This window comes from Chaetodon trifascialis, chromosome 5 (genome assembly GCF_039877785.1).
Source record: "Chaetodon trifascialis isolate fChaTrf1 chromosome 5, fChaTrf1.hap1, whole genome shotgun sequence".
Lineage (NCBI taxonomy): Eukaryota > Metazoa > Chordata > Actinopteri > Chaetodontiformes > Chaetodontidae > Chaetodon > Chaetodon trifascialis.
In genome coordinates, this window is record NC_092060.1 from 21,609,832 (window position 1) to 21,626,834 (window position 17,003).

Genomic DNA, 17,003 nt, shown 5'->3' on the forward strand with positions numbered 1-17,003 from the left:
CACAGAGCTACAGTATTGTAAATTGTGAGGAGGCATGTGGGGTACTCACTCACTCACTGCAGTTGTTTTCCTCCTCTGCTTAACAGCGTAAGTCATGTTCCAGGGAATACAATGGGGAGTTGAATTATTCGATTGTGTACAGATTTTTTTCCTCTCCTTTTCATTTATTAAATTCCCAGATTACAAGTAAAAGCACATTAGATGCCTGGCGGTAACTGAAAGGATTTCTCCGCTATAGGATATCAAACTATATCAGCCTAGGAGAAATAAACGATGGGAAAAAAAACAGAACAAAAGACAAATAATATTATGTACCACTGCACTGAGACAAAGAGAACTCCAATCTGCATCAGCACAGATAAACATCCACCCCTAAGATATGTTCTGGGTAGATAACAGCTTAGTGTGTGTGTGTGTTTGCAACACACAAACACAGACACACAAGTGCACAGAGCAGAGCTTTGATAAGCACAGAAAATTACTACATGTTGTTTATGGTGGCAGAACAAAAGGATTCAAGGTATTCATTTCAAGAAATCAAGCTGTGGAAAGGTGGATGCGGGGTCTAAGATGTATTTCAATGGGATAGATTTGACTTCATAATATAGACATAATTGGGGGGAAACAAGATATCTGCTCTTGTGTGTGTGTGTGTGTGTGTGTGTGTGTGTGTGTGTGTGTGTGTGTGTGTGAGGTCTGGGAATACAGTGCCTCGCCTTCCCCTGTGGATCCACTGCAAGGGTAGGGGGCAGAGAACCACCGTCTGTTGCTGTTTTCCATGACCCTGTATATCCCCCCGCAGTGAAAAGCGATGTTTGCCCCCAAAGACGGCCCTAATACAAATTAAATTAAATGAAGTCAGAGCAGCTAATCCCTGTGTGTTGCTGAAACACCCCCCCGCACACATACACACACACGAATGAGTGGGTCAAGCCCGCTGCATCTGGCCCCCTCTCCACCGGCCCTGCTCTCAAGCTGCCAGGCTCCCAGTCCCTGACGGAGGCGACAGCAGGCCCCGCTCCCACTTTCTGCCCCACTGCGGCTGCGTGTGTGCGCGTTAGAGTATGAACGCGTGTGTTTCACTGTACATTTGTGTTGCCCTCCTCCCTGCCTGACTCACACGGTGTTTATTCCCTTTCGCTTGTTTTGCCGTTGCGCCTGCGTGTCTTCATGTGTGCATTCCTTCAAAAAAGATGTATTTATGTTTGTGACCGGCTTACACATTTCACACATATTTCTTGGTCTACATTTTTGGTAAATTTACAGTTAAATGTAAAATATAGAGGATTCGCATGTTCGCATCTCTCAGACAATGCACTAAACAGCAGTGTAATGGGAAAACAAACAGTAGCGTTGGACCACATAGTGTTGGTTGTTGTTTTGTTCTGCCTGTGCCCTGATGGCAGCCTGTCACAGTCCTGGTAACAAGCTGGATTTACAGATGCGGTGGTGATGTGCAAGCAGCTAATACTGTGCTGTCAATCCCAGTGCTGACAGCTGCCTAGAAAGACCATCCCAAATATTACCAGCAGATGTGCTTCCCATTGAAGCAGCAGCAAACAGGATCAAAAAGCTAACTAGGCTGCACTGATAGGAGTAGCTTTGTTGTGACGCGACCTAAAAGATCTCGTATGCCCATCTGTTTAATAAAAAAGCCCCTTTCTATGATACGTACTTTGGCATCAAGCCCGACCATCTACCCCTGATTTGAGCACCGGCTCTGATTTGCGAGACGAAGTGCATGGACTGAGTTTCAGCAGCTGGTGTACACAGATATTATGTTTTGGAGGGTTGTGGGTTCGGAGGGCGGGTGGGTTTTTGATGAGCTGGAGTCTGGAGTACATGTTTGTATGTGTGTGTGCGTTGCAGATCTGAGCACCTGCACACATGCCCTTTGAAAAGCTCCATCACCCCTCCATCCAGCCAACACGCAGGGTAAACATGGTTTGTTTGAGCGAGTGGCCCGGGGTAGTTGGATTAATGAGCGCTGATGAAGTTCCACTTGTATCCTGGGTGCTGCCTCCCTATTTGCTGGAGTGGCTGTGATGTGGTAGTGTGTCTGGAGGCGGTGACTCATTCCCTTTACCCAGTGTCAGATTAAGGCATGTCAATAAACAGACCCACTCAATCCATCTCCGAGTGACTGCATCCGCTCACAGAGCCTCCCAGTCTGTAATGAGCTGCTGCAAATCTCCATCCAACTAAAATGTCTGGAAAGATGCCTTGTCACAGCGAGCGAGAGAAAAAGAGAGAGGGAGGGAGAAAGAGAGGCAGACAGAGAGGCTACAGCAGCCCCGATGTGACTGGCAGCCATCGTTAAGCTGCTAAGAGAAAATGTACCGAGGCGTGCTCCGCCACATTGTAGAGTGCAAGTTGATCAGCTCTCCTCGCAGATCCACAGATTCCTCATTTCGGGCTTCCCCGTGTGTATTGAGTTAATCAAAAATTAATTCTAAGTTTACTGATTTCAAAAGTGACTCAAAGTTGTGCTGTTTATTCAGTCACTGCTCTCATGTAAGCATTTAAGTGGAACGTGTTTACATAATCTGCAGTGTTTCTGAATGTTTATTTTTAAGGCCCAGCCCAGGGGAGGTGAGAGAAACCTTTGGGAATTCCTCGTGCACTCATTTAGCGTGCCCCCACCCCCACTCCCCCTCCACACTGGCTAATATAGGGCACAACTGAGACGAGAAAATGCTATCTAGTAATTCTCTCTCAAAAATTAAATGACTGCTCAAACCATATGTTTGTAGTGCTTATTCCCAGACGGCATAGAAACCACAAAGTGTACCTGGATTAGACGTTACCCTCAACATTTCCGGAGTCTGCTCAAAAAAGTCACCACCTACCACTCTCATGCGGCGCCATACGCACATTAACGGATTTTTGGATGAGAGGAGTGTGAAAACTTTTCAGTCTGACATCCAAATTAAAGAAAATCCCTCAAGACTTGCCTAAAGGGGAAGTTCCTGCTATTTGAGTTTGATTAGGCTCCACGGGCTTTAAGGAAAGTAAGCCGATTTCTTTTAGGAAACAGCGTAAGGTAGTCAAGTCTTTTTGCTCCCTCCCCCCGCTTTTTACTATGTAAAAACCATGAATCGTAATCTCATAGAGATACTCAGCTTTTTTCTTTCTGTCTTGGAGATAGAATAAGCCTGAAAACACATGCAGAGCTGAGCGCCGAACAGGTGTTATATGAAACTCTATCCAGCCTCGTGTGCCTGCTGACACAGTACACCCCTCTTCATTCTAAGTGGACACTATAACTCCGCCTGAAAGGCTTAAAAGCACCAGCCTTGGCTCTTAAGACAAAGACAAAACAAAAACACCGACCCCGGAACCCACACAGCCACCAACAGTTTGAAACATGTTGGTCCTGAGCAGTGATTCCCTGGTAAGACAACAGCTCTGACTTAAGCCTCTTTAGCGTCAGCCGTCTCCGCTGGAATGCAGACGTCTGCAAAGGGGGCCTATTATTTAAAATCTTTTCATCATGCTGAAAGGGAGGGAAATAGCTTTGACGTTGAGAAGCTCATGAATAATGAATGTTGTTTCTATCAATGTATGTATAATTAATCACATCTCTACTAACTGGACTCTGCGGCTCTGTGGAGCCTGTAGGCCTGAGTGACATGGAGACTGGTCTGGGCTATTGTCTCTGTTTCAGAATAAAAGGCGGCTGCAGTTTCCGACGCGTTGGTGGAACACAGGTGGCGCAAGCAGCAGCCTTTTTCCTCTCTTCATGAGAGCGGGGGGGTGATTGTTTTGGCCAGAATGAGCAAATATTTGTTCAATTTCACACGGAAAGGCAAGAAAAATGAGAGAGAAGTGCAGGCAGGAAGTGGCGCTGTGTTTACGTATCTGTTTCATTGTGTTTCAGAGAAGCTGCTATTTAGTTTGCTCAAACAATGCTTACCCTTAACACACGTAGTCAAGGACACAAGTGACCTCATCATAGCGTTTCATTCACCCAGGGTTTTTTTCTTCTTTTTTTTTTGGTCCGGTCACAAAGACTGCAGAAATGTACAAGCTACAGCGGAGCCAGGAAGCTTTTAAAAACCTTTTCTCCACAGAATCACTCACTTTCATAACATGATTGATTCCCAAATGGGCTGCTGGGTTTGGGGTGAATTGATGGGTGATGAAGTGAAACGATGCAGAGAATGTGGCAGGTTATTTGTCACACGTGTACCCTTCTGTCACAATTGATTGTGTATAATTTGAGTTTGCAGGGAGCCAGTTGATATTAAATGGTAACAACTCTCTGTATTCATCACGGCAACCCCCCTTTAGCAGGCAGAAATAGAAAATGTAATCTCATCCACAACCATGGCTGTGCCTCGGGCACTCTTTCACCCTTTTTACCGCTGATCCTCCCTTAGGGGCCCTGCCCTCTATAAAGGAAGAGGGAAATCTATAATCTAGCAGATGGCAGAGGATCTATAGGAAATTCTATAATCGGGAAGATGGTGGTGATGATGGTCGTCGGAGAGGAGAGCAGAGGGCTGGTGGTGGTGTTGGAGGGTTACGGCAGCTCAGGATGCCAAGAGCATTTCTTCCTTCCCACATGGCGAGCAAAACATAAACCCGGCCCGCACAGGTGCCTCGGTGGTCTCTTCGTCTTCATCATGGGTGTCACACGGACTGAATGTGAGCTGCTTAGAGGTGCTGCACCCAGAGGCGTTGTGGTTGTGCACCAGCTCAGCCCTGCAAGTCAGGGATTGTTAGAGCAGCGCCTTTGTAGGGAAGCAGAAAGAGAGAGTCTGTGTGTGCAGGAATGTGAATGTGCAAGAGGCTCAAAGGGGAGCGTTTCTTTTTCATCGTTGCACTGCATAGGATGAGAAAGTCATCTGCAGACATACACACTCAAACCTCACACACTCCTCTGCATCCTCACTGCAAAATTATTTGAGGTGAATACATGATGTGTAAACAGGTACTTTAAGACACTGACCATCCCTCAATCCCTCAGCCCATGAAGATTTCCCTCCTATTTCCTCCTCCTTTTTTTTTTACCCGTCATTATCACCACAACCAAACCGAGCTGGATAATGAAGCCTTTTTATTTTCTAATTGCAGCTGGCTTGCCCTGTAAACCCCCTGGATCTCTTCTTCCCCTCATCCCTTCCTTTAGCAGTGGGATATCAATAACAAGGCACATAATGTGTAACATTTCCTTCCGGGACCAAGGGGAGTTCGTGAGCGTGCTGCAGCAACAATAAAGGAAGACTCAGGCACAACCTCAGACTGCTCAAACACAGAATGAAGCAGCAAAATTTGATCTGACAGTTTTAATTGATTCTGCCTAGTCTGTTGTTTTGTATGTTTAAACAGTGCATTTTAGTCTGGCAGTAAGAGCATTCGCTGTCGGTAATGAGCGTGGCTGGATGTTTTTTGTCAGCTACGTTGATGACATTAAAGAGTTGCGTCCACGAGAGACAAGAAACATTCACTCCAATAATCAATTTTTCTTCTTTTAGATGTTCACTTTTTTTAGACACAGCCTTGCACAGCCCACCCCACCCTGCTTAAATGCCTTTTTAAGCAGTGTAACTCATGTTAAATAGTTTATCTCAAATGTTAGCTGTCCTCAAAAGACGGACTGCATGCATCTCTGTTTAAGTAGGCTTTAATCTTTTTAAACAAAGATGCAGCAGTATTCTGGTTTCATGTCAGCCCTGTTTGTAGTCTGTAAATAAAATAAATGTCTCTAAATTAAATTCTTGAGTAAGAAGCAAATTGCTGATGCCGTCATCTCATGTGTCCCTTCTTATAGTAACATGTTATTTGTGCATGTTGCTGCATTTGTCCGTATTTTTTCGAGCTTGCTTCCCTGTTTAAATGTTCTGCTGTGCTGTATACGCATCGATAATACATACAGTAAGGCAGCTGTGTGACATTTTTTTCTCTCTTTTTCTCCCCTATCTCTGTGACATCTGTTGAACTTGTCGGGTGTTTACTGGTGTAACAACTGGTGTCTTCACTCCCCCATCCCTCCCCTTCTCTCTGGTGCTCCCCATGCCCCCACACAATGAATACACTTGCATCCAGACTACAGAACCAATTGTCACGCTGGGAGGAAGGCAAATCAAATCTTACGGCAGCAACTAGGCGAGGAGATTGCTTTTCCTCTCAGTGGCAGAGAAGCAAGCCCATCGTCCTCATGCCTCCGGTTTTACCGGAGAGAAAGAAGCAAAGGGTGAAAAGGGGAAAGCGACTGGGCTGCAGCAGCTGGACCGCAAGTCTCCCGCAGGTCAAGTCTCACCCATTTCCTCCCATCTTCACCCTCTCTCTCTCTCGCCACTCTCTTTCCACTTCCCTCCCCACTCATCCTGACACTACCTATCAGTCACCCAGCGACACCGGGGACTACATTCCTCCCTCCAGTCCTCCAGATGAAACGGAACAATAATTATGGGGATAGAGTGGCTCTGGCCGGCAAACTGGGGCCGCTCAGATCACAACAACACATTGTCCAACCTGATTAAGGAGCCATTTGTGGTGTCCTCGCTGTAGTTAAGCAGTCCTCATCCTCTTGCCTGAAACTTGACCTCTCAGCAAGATCTATTGACATGTCCTCCAATTTGAGGTCGGTCAGAAATGTGGGGGCAGACATTACATTTCTTTACAGGAAGCCTGGGCTAATGCATCCGATTCTTCCTCAGAATAGGCTCTCTTAAGTGACTCATCAATGCCCAAGGTTATACCCTCACATGTTGGGTGGTTGTTTATTTCCACTGACAATTTGATGAATAGAGGAAATGTGGCTATCGCCATTGAATCCTTTGATTAACGAGCAGCTGCTGTGTTGAAGATGAGCCATAGAGGAAGAAATAGTGAAGCAAAAGCACTGAATGTTTGAATACTGTGAAGAGTCTCCTTTGGTTGTACCTAGTGCACATGTAAGAGAGCTCCATGTAAAAACCCTGAGAGAGAATTGCATTATGGAAAGTACAGTTCCATTTCTGGACTGGAACAGCTTGAGAGCAGGGGCATACTGCCTTCCTCTTCAGGCCGTGCTCACACAGAACCTGCCATCCAAACCAATTACAGGCTGCAGCCAGAGTGACATTCACAAGAAATTTTCTATCTTGTCTTTTAAATGAAGTTTTCCCCTTGTTACTCATGCCTTGCATTTTCATTAGTCTCTCACTGGATGCGCGGCCACTGTAGAAGATGAGGCGGTTTAATTTGTGTTCACTGAGACCAAAGTGCAGCACAGATAGAACACCAAACATATGCATATACAGCATATAGCAGAGAAACATTATTGATCTCTAATAGCCAGCTATAAAAGCACCATTATAGCATCTATAAATCTTTAAAAAGGAAATATATTTTTCTGTGATAAAAAAAATACATTTCTAAATGTGGCAGAATTCATAAATTAATGAAATAATATGTGTTAATCTGTAATTAATGATTAATATGAGTTGCAGTATGTTGCCGCTGCCATTACCTTTGATATTTAATGGAGTCAAGCTGAACAGGAACAAAAGGAGTCAGGGGTAATACAAGAGAACAAACATGGTGTGCTCCAAATTAAGGGCTAATAATAATATGTTAATTAAATTCCTTTTCATGAATTATCTTCTCTATAGTAATGAGTTAAAGTTTAATTAGGGGTAAATGGTGAAAAGGAGACGGAACGATGCTAACCTTCAGCACAAACACATTGCATCATAATTTAGCAAACCCCAGTCAGAGGCCTGCCCTCGCGTTGTTTCTTATCGTTATACAGTTTTCCTGCAAAAATAATTAGAAGTACAAGAGGTGAGATGGCAAACAACAGCTTATCTCCTGATGATTGAAGGTAGACCTGTGCACTTTGGAGAATACTGACAGATAATTGCGCCTCCATACGTACAAGTTCCTTAAAGTTTTACAGCAACTAAAGAGACAAGATCAGTGAGACAATAATGCCACACAGCATATTTTTAGTCTTTGATCCATTGAGAAAATGCCATCAATACCAAGGATCTAAACAAACAAGGACATGCATTTGATAGCATTAACAAGCTCTTACATTTTTCATAGACTGCAAACAGGTCATGGGAGCTATTTGCCAGAGGTAAACATCACGCATTGGCTGCTGTGATCTGCCAGCAACACTTTTATTTATTCATGTATTTACTTATTTTTTTATTTATTTCAAACGAGATCCGAAAAGACCGGGACTAATGTTTGACACTTCCTCTGCTCCCCCGTCCCCACTGCTCAGACTCTGCAGCATTGTGGTTTCACTTCCACGCAGACGCTGAAAAAGTTCAAAATGTTCAACCCCATTAACATACAATGCGGAGTGCGTCCGCGCGCTGCGTTTTAATCCAAATCTGTTTGGTCGCCGTGCATGACAGCTGTGCAGGGCCGCTGCTACCTCACCAGCAGGCGTGTGTCAAATGTGAGGCTGAGTTGATCATCAGCCATCCTGCCCCAGTGCCTGCATTAACCTTTCTTATCACGAGGGGTGACTCTTTTTTTTTTCCAACAGGACTTTGATATCGGCACTGTAGACTTCCCTCGGAAGCCAGCCATTGACTCACAGCTTTTATCAGGATACAGTATCTGCGGGGAGGAATTTTAAGTGAAGGCTCTGCTTTCTGTCTGCAGAAAACACCTGCATCTTATCAAACTTTGTCGAAAGGGTCATATCCTGGCTTTTCGCACAACTGGGAAAGTCCTTTGAGAGGCTTTGATACCCTTTGGCCCTCTGACATCTTACCTAGTGTGAGTAGATGCTTGGCAGATGCAGGAGGAGCTACCTGCTCGGTGTACACTAACTCCTCTGTCCATGCGCTCTTACTCGTCAGACGTTCTCCTTGCTAAATAAATGTTGAAAAAAAAGAATGTAGGATGCCTTTGAACTGTGTTCTCTAATGTGGGTCAGAGATCTATCGTATGCATATTCTGAAAGCCTTTTCATCTGCAATTGCGGAGTTAAGATTCCCCTGGTACACTCTTAATTTCATCTACTTCTCTCGCAGTTATTTATTTAATATTTCCACATTAACGTCTTCTCAAACATGGTAAAAGTGAAGAGTTCAGAGAAGAAAAAAGGGAAACTTTTCTTCTCCCTCTGCCTGCATGATAGTCTGTCCGCCCTAATGACTCCATTTTAAAGACAGTGGGCTGACCGGCAGCGGAGGGAGGGAGGGAGCAAGGGATCGAGAGCGGGGAGGGTGAAGAGGAGAAGAGAGGCTGCGCTCACTGCAGCACTCTCCTCAGCTCTCAACTCCCAGTCAGCCTCTCTGTGTGTGTGCTTTGAAAGAGAATAGGATTCAGCCCTTTGAAAGCCGAGGCTGCTCACCGGGGCCTTTGTGTAAAATAACATTTCTACTGAAAGCCAATTACTGGTAACATTATTTTGGTTGCTTCCATTATTAAAAGTACCTCTCTCTGTTGCCCCCATCATCCCTCAACCACAACCCCCCACCCCACCCACTCACCTCCCACCCCCTGCATCGTTCTGTTACAGACGGAGAATTATTCCATTGACTCCAGTTACGTGAACAGCAGAGCCCACCTCATTAAAAGGTATGTCTTGATTAGGAATTGTTACCAGCACCTCGTTACCATTGTTATCTGTAATTGTTTTATCTAATGAGCACACAGCTACCGTTGCAGCAGTTTGCAAGTGTTCCTGCATGTTTTTCATTCAGTGTAATTGCAATGGGAGGATAAGATTTTGGGATAAATAGAATTACTCTGTAATGCGTTTAGCAGACACTTGTTGAAATGAGCCACAAACCTCATACTTTCAGAATATTAGATTACACAGAGCAGCAGAATCAGCAAGTAATGATTTTCATATTTGCAGATAACCTTATTACTCTTCTGTAATTCAGTTCATTAGCAACACATGTGGCTTGAATTGCATCAGGTTGCAACTTAAAACAACCGCTCAATGATTAAAAGATATTCGGGAGATTTTTCAAGTGTTTTTCTTCCGCTGTGTTTCAAGACGGCAGTTTCATGAGTAGTCAGTAATTATCCTCTTTTTTTTCTTGGGTGACAAAGAGAAGAACAAATGTTTTCATTGTGTTTTGTATTTCAGTCCACCTGAACCAGGATATTAGGCAGCAGGAATGCAGGGTTGGGGGTTGGGATGGAGGTTGGGATGGGGGTCATATAATAATTCCCTCCAGCCATTGAGGTTTTTGTGACCAGGCTCCCTTCGAAAACTACAATTCTCCCCTTTTACCTGCAACTATGGAACATTCCTGCCTTTCTTTTGTTTGAGGCCATCCCAGCCTTTTGAAAAGCCATTATGGCAATTTCCTGCCCCAAAAGATTCCCTGCATTAATGTAAACAAAGAGCATTCAAGTGTGGGGCCGCTGCAGCACACTACAAAGAAATCCCCTCAGGAGCCAGTGAGCCTATGGTCTGGGACAGGTGCAATTACAGTGATAACATCAGAGAGCCAGCATTACCTGCAGTCCTCTCTCCCAGGCTGGAGAATGTGAGGCTTGAGCCGGGGAATGCAGCTACCTTGTACTGTCCTTCACTTTCTCTACCTTTCTTTTTGTTTACTCCCATTTTCTCCTCTGTCTGCACTTTTCTTGCCTTTATAGTCGCCTTTCTCCCCTTATATGAACTCATTCATACGTTTCTTTTCCTCTCCTGCAAGAACACATGTTCATATATTCACCCCTATTTAGTGTTGTTTGTAAAGCAGAATTTGTTCCAGTGGGATGGAAATCAAATGAAGGGAAATCACGCTGTTACTGTGCAGCTGTTGATTGTGCCCCCCCAGCCCACCCTCTTTATTGACTGTGAGCCCCAAACAAGACAGATGCTCAGTTTGTATGCCTCCGGCGTTTCCTACATCCATCTTCCTTCCAGGAATTCCTGATTACTGCAGTATTTGTTTGATTGTAGTGAGTGAGTGCCACCTGTTCGTTCAATGCGTTGTCCTTGAAGTCGGTGCATCCATCCAAAATGTCCCAGTCCGAAACACCCCATAGCTGCCGTGCTTCCTGTGAAGGTGAAAAATGTCCATTAAATCCAAAAGGCTCTCAGCAGATTTAAATTTCCTCCTTATTTCATTGTTACTGCAAGCCTAGAAGCTGGAGCGAGGCTTTGTTCTTTGCAAAAGTGTTGTATTTAACCAAGACTCACAGCAAAAAAAAATCCTAATCGTCTGTTTTGAATTCATGGAAATAGACTGCGTATAAAGGGCAAAGAATTCACAGAAAGGACACAAAAAGGGACAGGGAGAGAAAGACGGACAGCTCGTCACAAACCGTCAGAGACGCGGGGACGAAGGAGAGCGTGTGAGAGAAGGAGATGTGACAGTTAATCAACATTTCCCTCTCCTCCCTCCTGGCCCCCATGTAGCACATCGACATTCAAGGACCTGGAGGGGAACAGTCTGAAGGACAGCGGCCACGAGGAGAGCGACCAGACCGACAGTGAACACGACGTCCAGAGAGGACACTATGTTGACACGGCTGTCAATGACGTGCTGAACATGACTGTCCCCCCCAATGTTTGCCAGCTGCCAGACCAAGGTAAGAAAATCTCTGCTTGTACCTGCATGTGTGTGTGTGTGTGTGTGTGTGGAGGACTTTAGCATCCTTTGGAGTGTGTTTTGCCAGCTTCAAGATAAGACCAATGTGTACTTGCGCGTGTGCCCGAGTGTGTTTTTATGCCACCAGAGCATCTTTTAAGGTGCGTTTTGCCCATTGAGGGCTTCAGATGTGTTATATGAATAACAGCAGAGGGGTTTTTTTTGTCTTTGATGTCCTGCTGGAGCAGCTAATGTGAAGGATCTCTGACAGCTAAGGCTGCTCTTTGATACAGGCTTAGGCAACATTATTGACTGATAGTAGCCATGTCTCCTCTTGAAGCGGGGCTGACTTCAGATGTGCTTGAATGGCAGCAATTAGGCTCACAAAGGTAGAAGGTGGAAATCTACATATCTCCACGTGCCCTCATCCATTATTCAGGGTGATCATTTAGCAGGGAATTAATGTTGATGTTTCATTTCTGACTCACCGTTTAAAAAGACATCCACTTGGTTGGCAGAAGTCAGTGTAAAGGGTCATGTTCGTTCTTAACTGCTGCCAGTCAGACTGAGGAAGCGAGTGGGTCAGCGCGAGCGAGAGAGAGCAGGATAAAGCTGTCTGGAGCAGGCCAGGATGTTACTATATGCACCTGAGGGTATTTACCGAGCTCAAAGGAAACACCGCATGCACAGGTGCAACGGCTCAGCAGAGCACAAGAGTCAGCGTGTGTGAAAATTGCAGACATTTTAGGATGACTCACATTAGCAGTTTCACTCTGAGCGAGGAGGAAACACCGGACATTTTATTTTCAAAGCACACTTGTGCGGACAGCTTTTACAGATATCACTCGCCGTGTCTGAACTTTACATTTGCACTGTGCTTCAATTTGGGCCAAATTTAGCTTTTCTTCCCACAGCTAACGCCGACGTGATTTCGGTTTCTTTCTACTAACACTGGCCTAGTAAGGCTGTCTACTTCCTCGCTATTCTGCTTTCTTCCTCCTCAGCTCATATAGGAAAGACATTTTAATGAGCAGGAGATAACGAAAAGGACTCCTACTTTATAAAAATGCATAAAGGAACGAGGATGATGTGATGTGTTTTAATTATTTATCTATCTTTATGAGTGGACTGTGAAGTGTGTGGGTGTGGTTGAAGAGGCAGGAAGAGACATGTGTAAGGTCTTCCTTGTCTGGTCCCCGACATCTTTAACTAACCAGATGTTTCACTTTGAGCAATTTGGCTGCTGATGTTGTTTGACTGGAGAATAATCACAAATGACAACACTTAATGTTAATCAAGGATATAGTCATGCAAATGAATCCGCCTGCATTGTTGCTCGGCTATGTATTGTAATGCTGAGAGATACAGATAAACATGCATGTAGCGTCAGGGAGTACGGCGACCATCAGAATCAACGTGCACGAGTGATGAGAGATGGAAAGTGGATTTGCCGACTATTGGCTGCCAGCTGGAATTACTCCACAGCCCGCCAAAATTCCTGTGCCTTAAAAAATGCATGCTGACAGGTCTTCAAGTAGCGGGATCTCATTATTGGAGACAATTAGAAATGATGTACATGAAGAATATTACAAGTGGGGAGAGCTCTCGGAGGCAGCTCTTTTTTCATTAACACCACCGATGATTGTATCTGTTTCAGCAAAATGGACGCACGCCTCCTGAATGTGTAATGCAGCAACACATTACGGGTAAACACAACAAGAGGCCATTTCACAGTGCTGTCCATTCTTTTGACCAGAACGAATAGATGATAACAAAGTGTCTGTTTGGAATTACAATTAGAAGGTTTGTTGTTGGCCTTTCTTATTTTTTTTTTATTGCAGTCGGCCACAGGCTCACTCTTGGCCAGCAGTTTTCCTCACTAAGGACTTAACAATATGGCTCCCATGAATCTTTCCTCCCTTTGTTTAGAAAGTCGGTCAGCAGCAGTGGTCACACCAGAGAGTGATGAGAGGCTGTTCATAATTATTAAATGAATTGACCAAAGACCCTTACACGTGCAGAAATGTAATGACACAGCAAATGAAATCGTCCCTCTTTGGCCATCTCAGCGGTCTAATTACGTAGTTAAAGGGCGTGTTGGGCTGACGGCGATGGGCAGATTCAGCATGACGGCCGGTTGAATGTGTCTCTGCTGTTGTATGAGGATTTTACATCATCAGATTTTTTTTTTTTTCAGCTCCTCAGGAGAACTCCACTTCCTCTTTCCCCTGCTTCATTTTCCTCTGTGCAAACTGACTGGAGAGCAAAGGCAGAAATAGAACAGTTGAGGTTTGTATAATATGAGAGCGGCGCAGTGGTTACAGCCACGTGATGATGTGGTTTTACTTTGAGCTCATCTGACTTAATTGACAAAAATGGACACTATCTGCGAGCTCTATTGAGTGAATACAGGGAATTGTCAGAAAACAAATAGGCATGTTCACTAAACACCCCGCTGCTAAGATGTCTTCTGGGAGTAACTCTGCTGTACAGTGCGCCTCTCCTGCCAGCTAAAGCAGAAAACAAGTTGAGAGACTGCAATTGCCAAAGGACAACAACACACACAAGCCGCGGATAGAAGAGCCTTGTTTTTTTCTGTGTTTTTATTGTTCTGTTTTCTTGTGTTGATAAGCGCTGAGAACAAAAGGAAACTGGAAGGGGGAAGGAGGAAGGGTTAAACTCTCGGGCTTTTACAGTGCAAATGTTTACCATTCCCAGTGTCATGTAAAGGTATTGTTTGCCCAGGAGACAAGCCATTACCTTTACACAAAGACCCTGCATCCCCATCATCTGGTGGGCTTTCATGTGGGAATCCATTCAGGGCTTAACTATCCCAGCTCTAAATCACAGTGGGCATTTTTCCTTTCTGCATCATTTTAAGAGTTTGATATTTGGCTTTTGTCCATCAGAGTTGTGTTTGGTTTTTTTTTTATACGTTGGTGGTGGTTTCAGCGATGCTGTGCTCATTATTTCTGCCCCGGCCACTACCAAGGTAACTTTCAGCGAAGTGCTTGTGAGGAGATTTTAGACTTAAATTTGAGCGAATGCCTCTTTGTTGAATCCCTGCCAAGAATCTAAAGAGGCGTGCATGCTCTTTTTGAAAACCTGACCTGAAATATCCTTACCCACTGGATTAGATTAGGGAAGTATCTGAAGAACAAATTACATTAAATCTCTTAAAATCTATAAAGGAAGGGCTATCTTTAACATGTAATGGCTCCCTCATATCTGCCAATAGGATGAAAAATGGATGATATCGCTGCAGCTAAAAACTGAGAAGAAGCTATATAAAATGAATTCCTCTTTATCTTTATAGGCATGTCTGTGAAGTTAGGGGGATTTGGTTGAAATGTGCGACATGCTAGCTTCGGCTCTGTAGAACCATTAGTGTCATGGGAGAAGCAAGGGAACAGACTCGGAGGGGGCTGGTGACAAAGAGAGCTAAATCTTTTTTTTTTAACTTCCTTTGATTGCCATAGCTCACACTTTAATTCCCCCCGGATATGGATGAGCCATGGTTTTTAAGGATTAAGATTCATGTATTGTTAAATCGCTCGAGTTATCTCCGCGGGGGGGAAAGGGAGAGCATGATGTCTTTTTACACTGTCCGATTTGTGGGTTTAGAGGTCTGTGGTCTCCGTTTTGGATTTATTACCAGGTCAATATGTAAGTGTTTTTCCAAAAAAGCTCTTCCTCTTGGCTTATTAGACTCAAAGGGATACAAGACTGCTCAATTAGACAGAGCAGGGAACAGGCCTCTTTTATTTCTGACATATTCCTTGGCCTCCACCTCTGGAGAATATCTCTCATCTATCTGTTAGCCTCCCTATGGGTGCGTGCCTGAAGCTGCAGCCCAGGAATGGAAGCCCCCTCCGTGGGCCGTAGACTTCTCCATATTCCCATCTTCCATCAGCGGATCCGCAGGGTTTCACTGTTCCTAATTGATTTCAGCTCCCCCCACCTGTCCTCTCTCTCTTTCCCTCCGTATGTCTTTCAATCCTTCTCCTCTGTTTCAATCTACTGACTGCAAACATCTCCAACCCACATCTCCCAGCTTTGTGCCAGTCAAGCAGTTCCCTTCCCCTGTTGAATTAAAGAAAGAGTAAAAGCACCTCACATGTTTCTGCTGCAAACTTGCCCTAAATTCAACACGGGAACATTTCTAGTTTGCAGTTCTCTGATCTACTAACGAAAATGCTGACAGGTGTCAGAATCAGGAAGGCAACAGGAACAGGGCTGTGCTGACAACACGAGAGGGGGAGAGAGAGAGTCTGTGTGTGAGGGAGACAGAGATGGAGAGATGAGCTGAGAGTCTAGTAAGCAGTCTTAGCGAGAGAAAATAAAAAGAGCAAAAGAGGAAACAATCTCTCTGACAGGTAGGAGTGATTTTTTTCATTCTCTCACTCCAAGGCTGTGAATGTGCCAGAGGATTTGACTGATTCTCAAACAACATTTGATTGAATTAAGCATCAAAACTCTTCGTGTGATTCGGGCCTGGCAATAACACGTGTTGCGTTATGATGTCTTATGATTAGATTAACGTACAAACTCTATACTGGGACCATCCATTTTGATTTGGATCTGCCTAATCTAATGTGTAACCCATGGTGGAGGTAAAATGGCTGACAGTGACAAAGAGCTCAATGCAATACAAGCATTAAGGAAGATAGAGCGCGCACACACACACTGCACGCTCAAACACACCAGAGAATGCTCGCAGGCAGGTGTGGTGAAGTCTGTAATGAACCTCCAAGATGCAGATTTTGCCTGTGAGATGAAGAGACTTGAGGAAGTACAAGGAAATAAAATGTCATTTCAAGCTGTGTCCATCTGTGCTGGTCTTTTTTATCGTGCTCAGCAGTGCTGAATGAAATTGTGCAGCTCAGTGAGGTCTTTGGCTCTGTCTTATTGAAATTACACCTAATGTAATAAAACTGAGCAGACCAATATTGATTTTGCACCTGGTAAAATAGACGAGAGGCCTCTATCACTTAAAGGGAAGATGGGGATTTTTCTCTCTCTCCCTGTGTAAAGCAAGCCGCTTCTTGCACAGACTACACCGCTTTTATGTCTGTTCTAAATTAATAACATCGGCTGTGGCCTCTTGGTAGAGTTTGTTTGCAGTACTTGCATAAGTAAACCAACAAATTCTTTAAAAATCATGTGCGAGCCCATCCCTTTAGTTCTTTAGTTAATTCCAAGAGGGAATAAGTTAAGAGATGTGAAGAAAGACTTAAACAAACTTGACATGTTTTGATTCTCTGTTAAGTTTTTACAAGGGCTGCCTCCAGCCGCTCTTCCTCAACTGCACGCGCTACCGCAGACAAAAACAAAAATGCATGCAGAAGGTCGTCTTCTCCAGCCCAGAGTGAAAACATATAGTAATGTTGTAATACTATAACGGCAGCCCCTGCACCCTCATCCTGCCAAAGCTCTCCTGAATATACCCAGTGTATTTAATCAGCTCAAGAGGGGACTGCTTATCTCTCTGCA

At 44.4% G+C, this 17,003-nt stretch overlaps 1 protein-coding gene across 6 annotated transcripts in view; it reads left to right on the forward strand.

Annotated features, from left to right (window-relative positions):
- The window catches only part of pcdh19 (protocadherin 19), a 55,232-nt gene that overhangs the window by 20,125 nt on the left and 18,104 nt on the right, over window positions 1-17,003 (forward strand). For 4 of the 6 annotated variants that reach the window (XM_070962291.1, XM_070962293.1, XM_070962289.1 and 1 more), the window contains exons 3-4: window positions 9,476-9,534; window positions 11,339-11,511. In XM_070962291.1, the coding sequence (XP_070818392.1) occupies window positions 9,476-9,534; window positions 11,339-11,511 (232 nt within the window). Of the gene's footprint in view, window positions 1-9,475; window positions 9,535-11,325; window positions 11,512-17,003 lie in introns of all 6 variants that reach the window. The other 2 variants (XM_070962288.1, XM_070962292.1) reach the window with 1 other exon arrangement.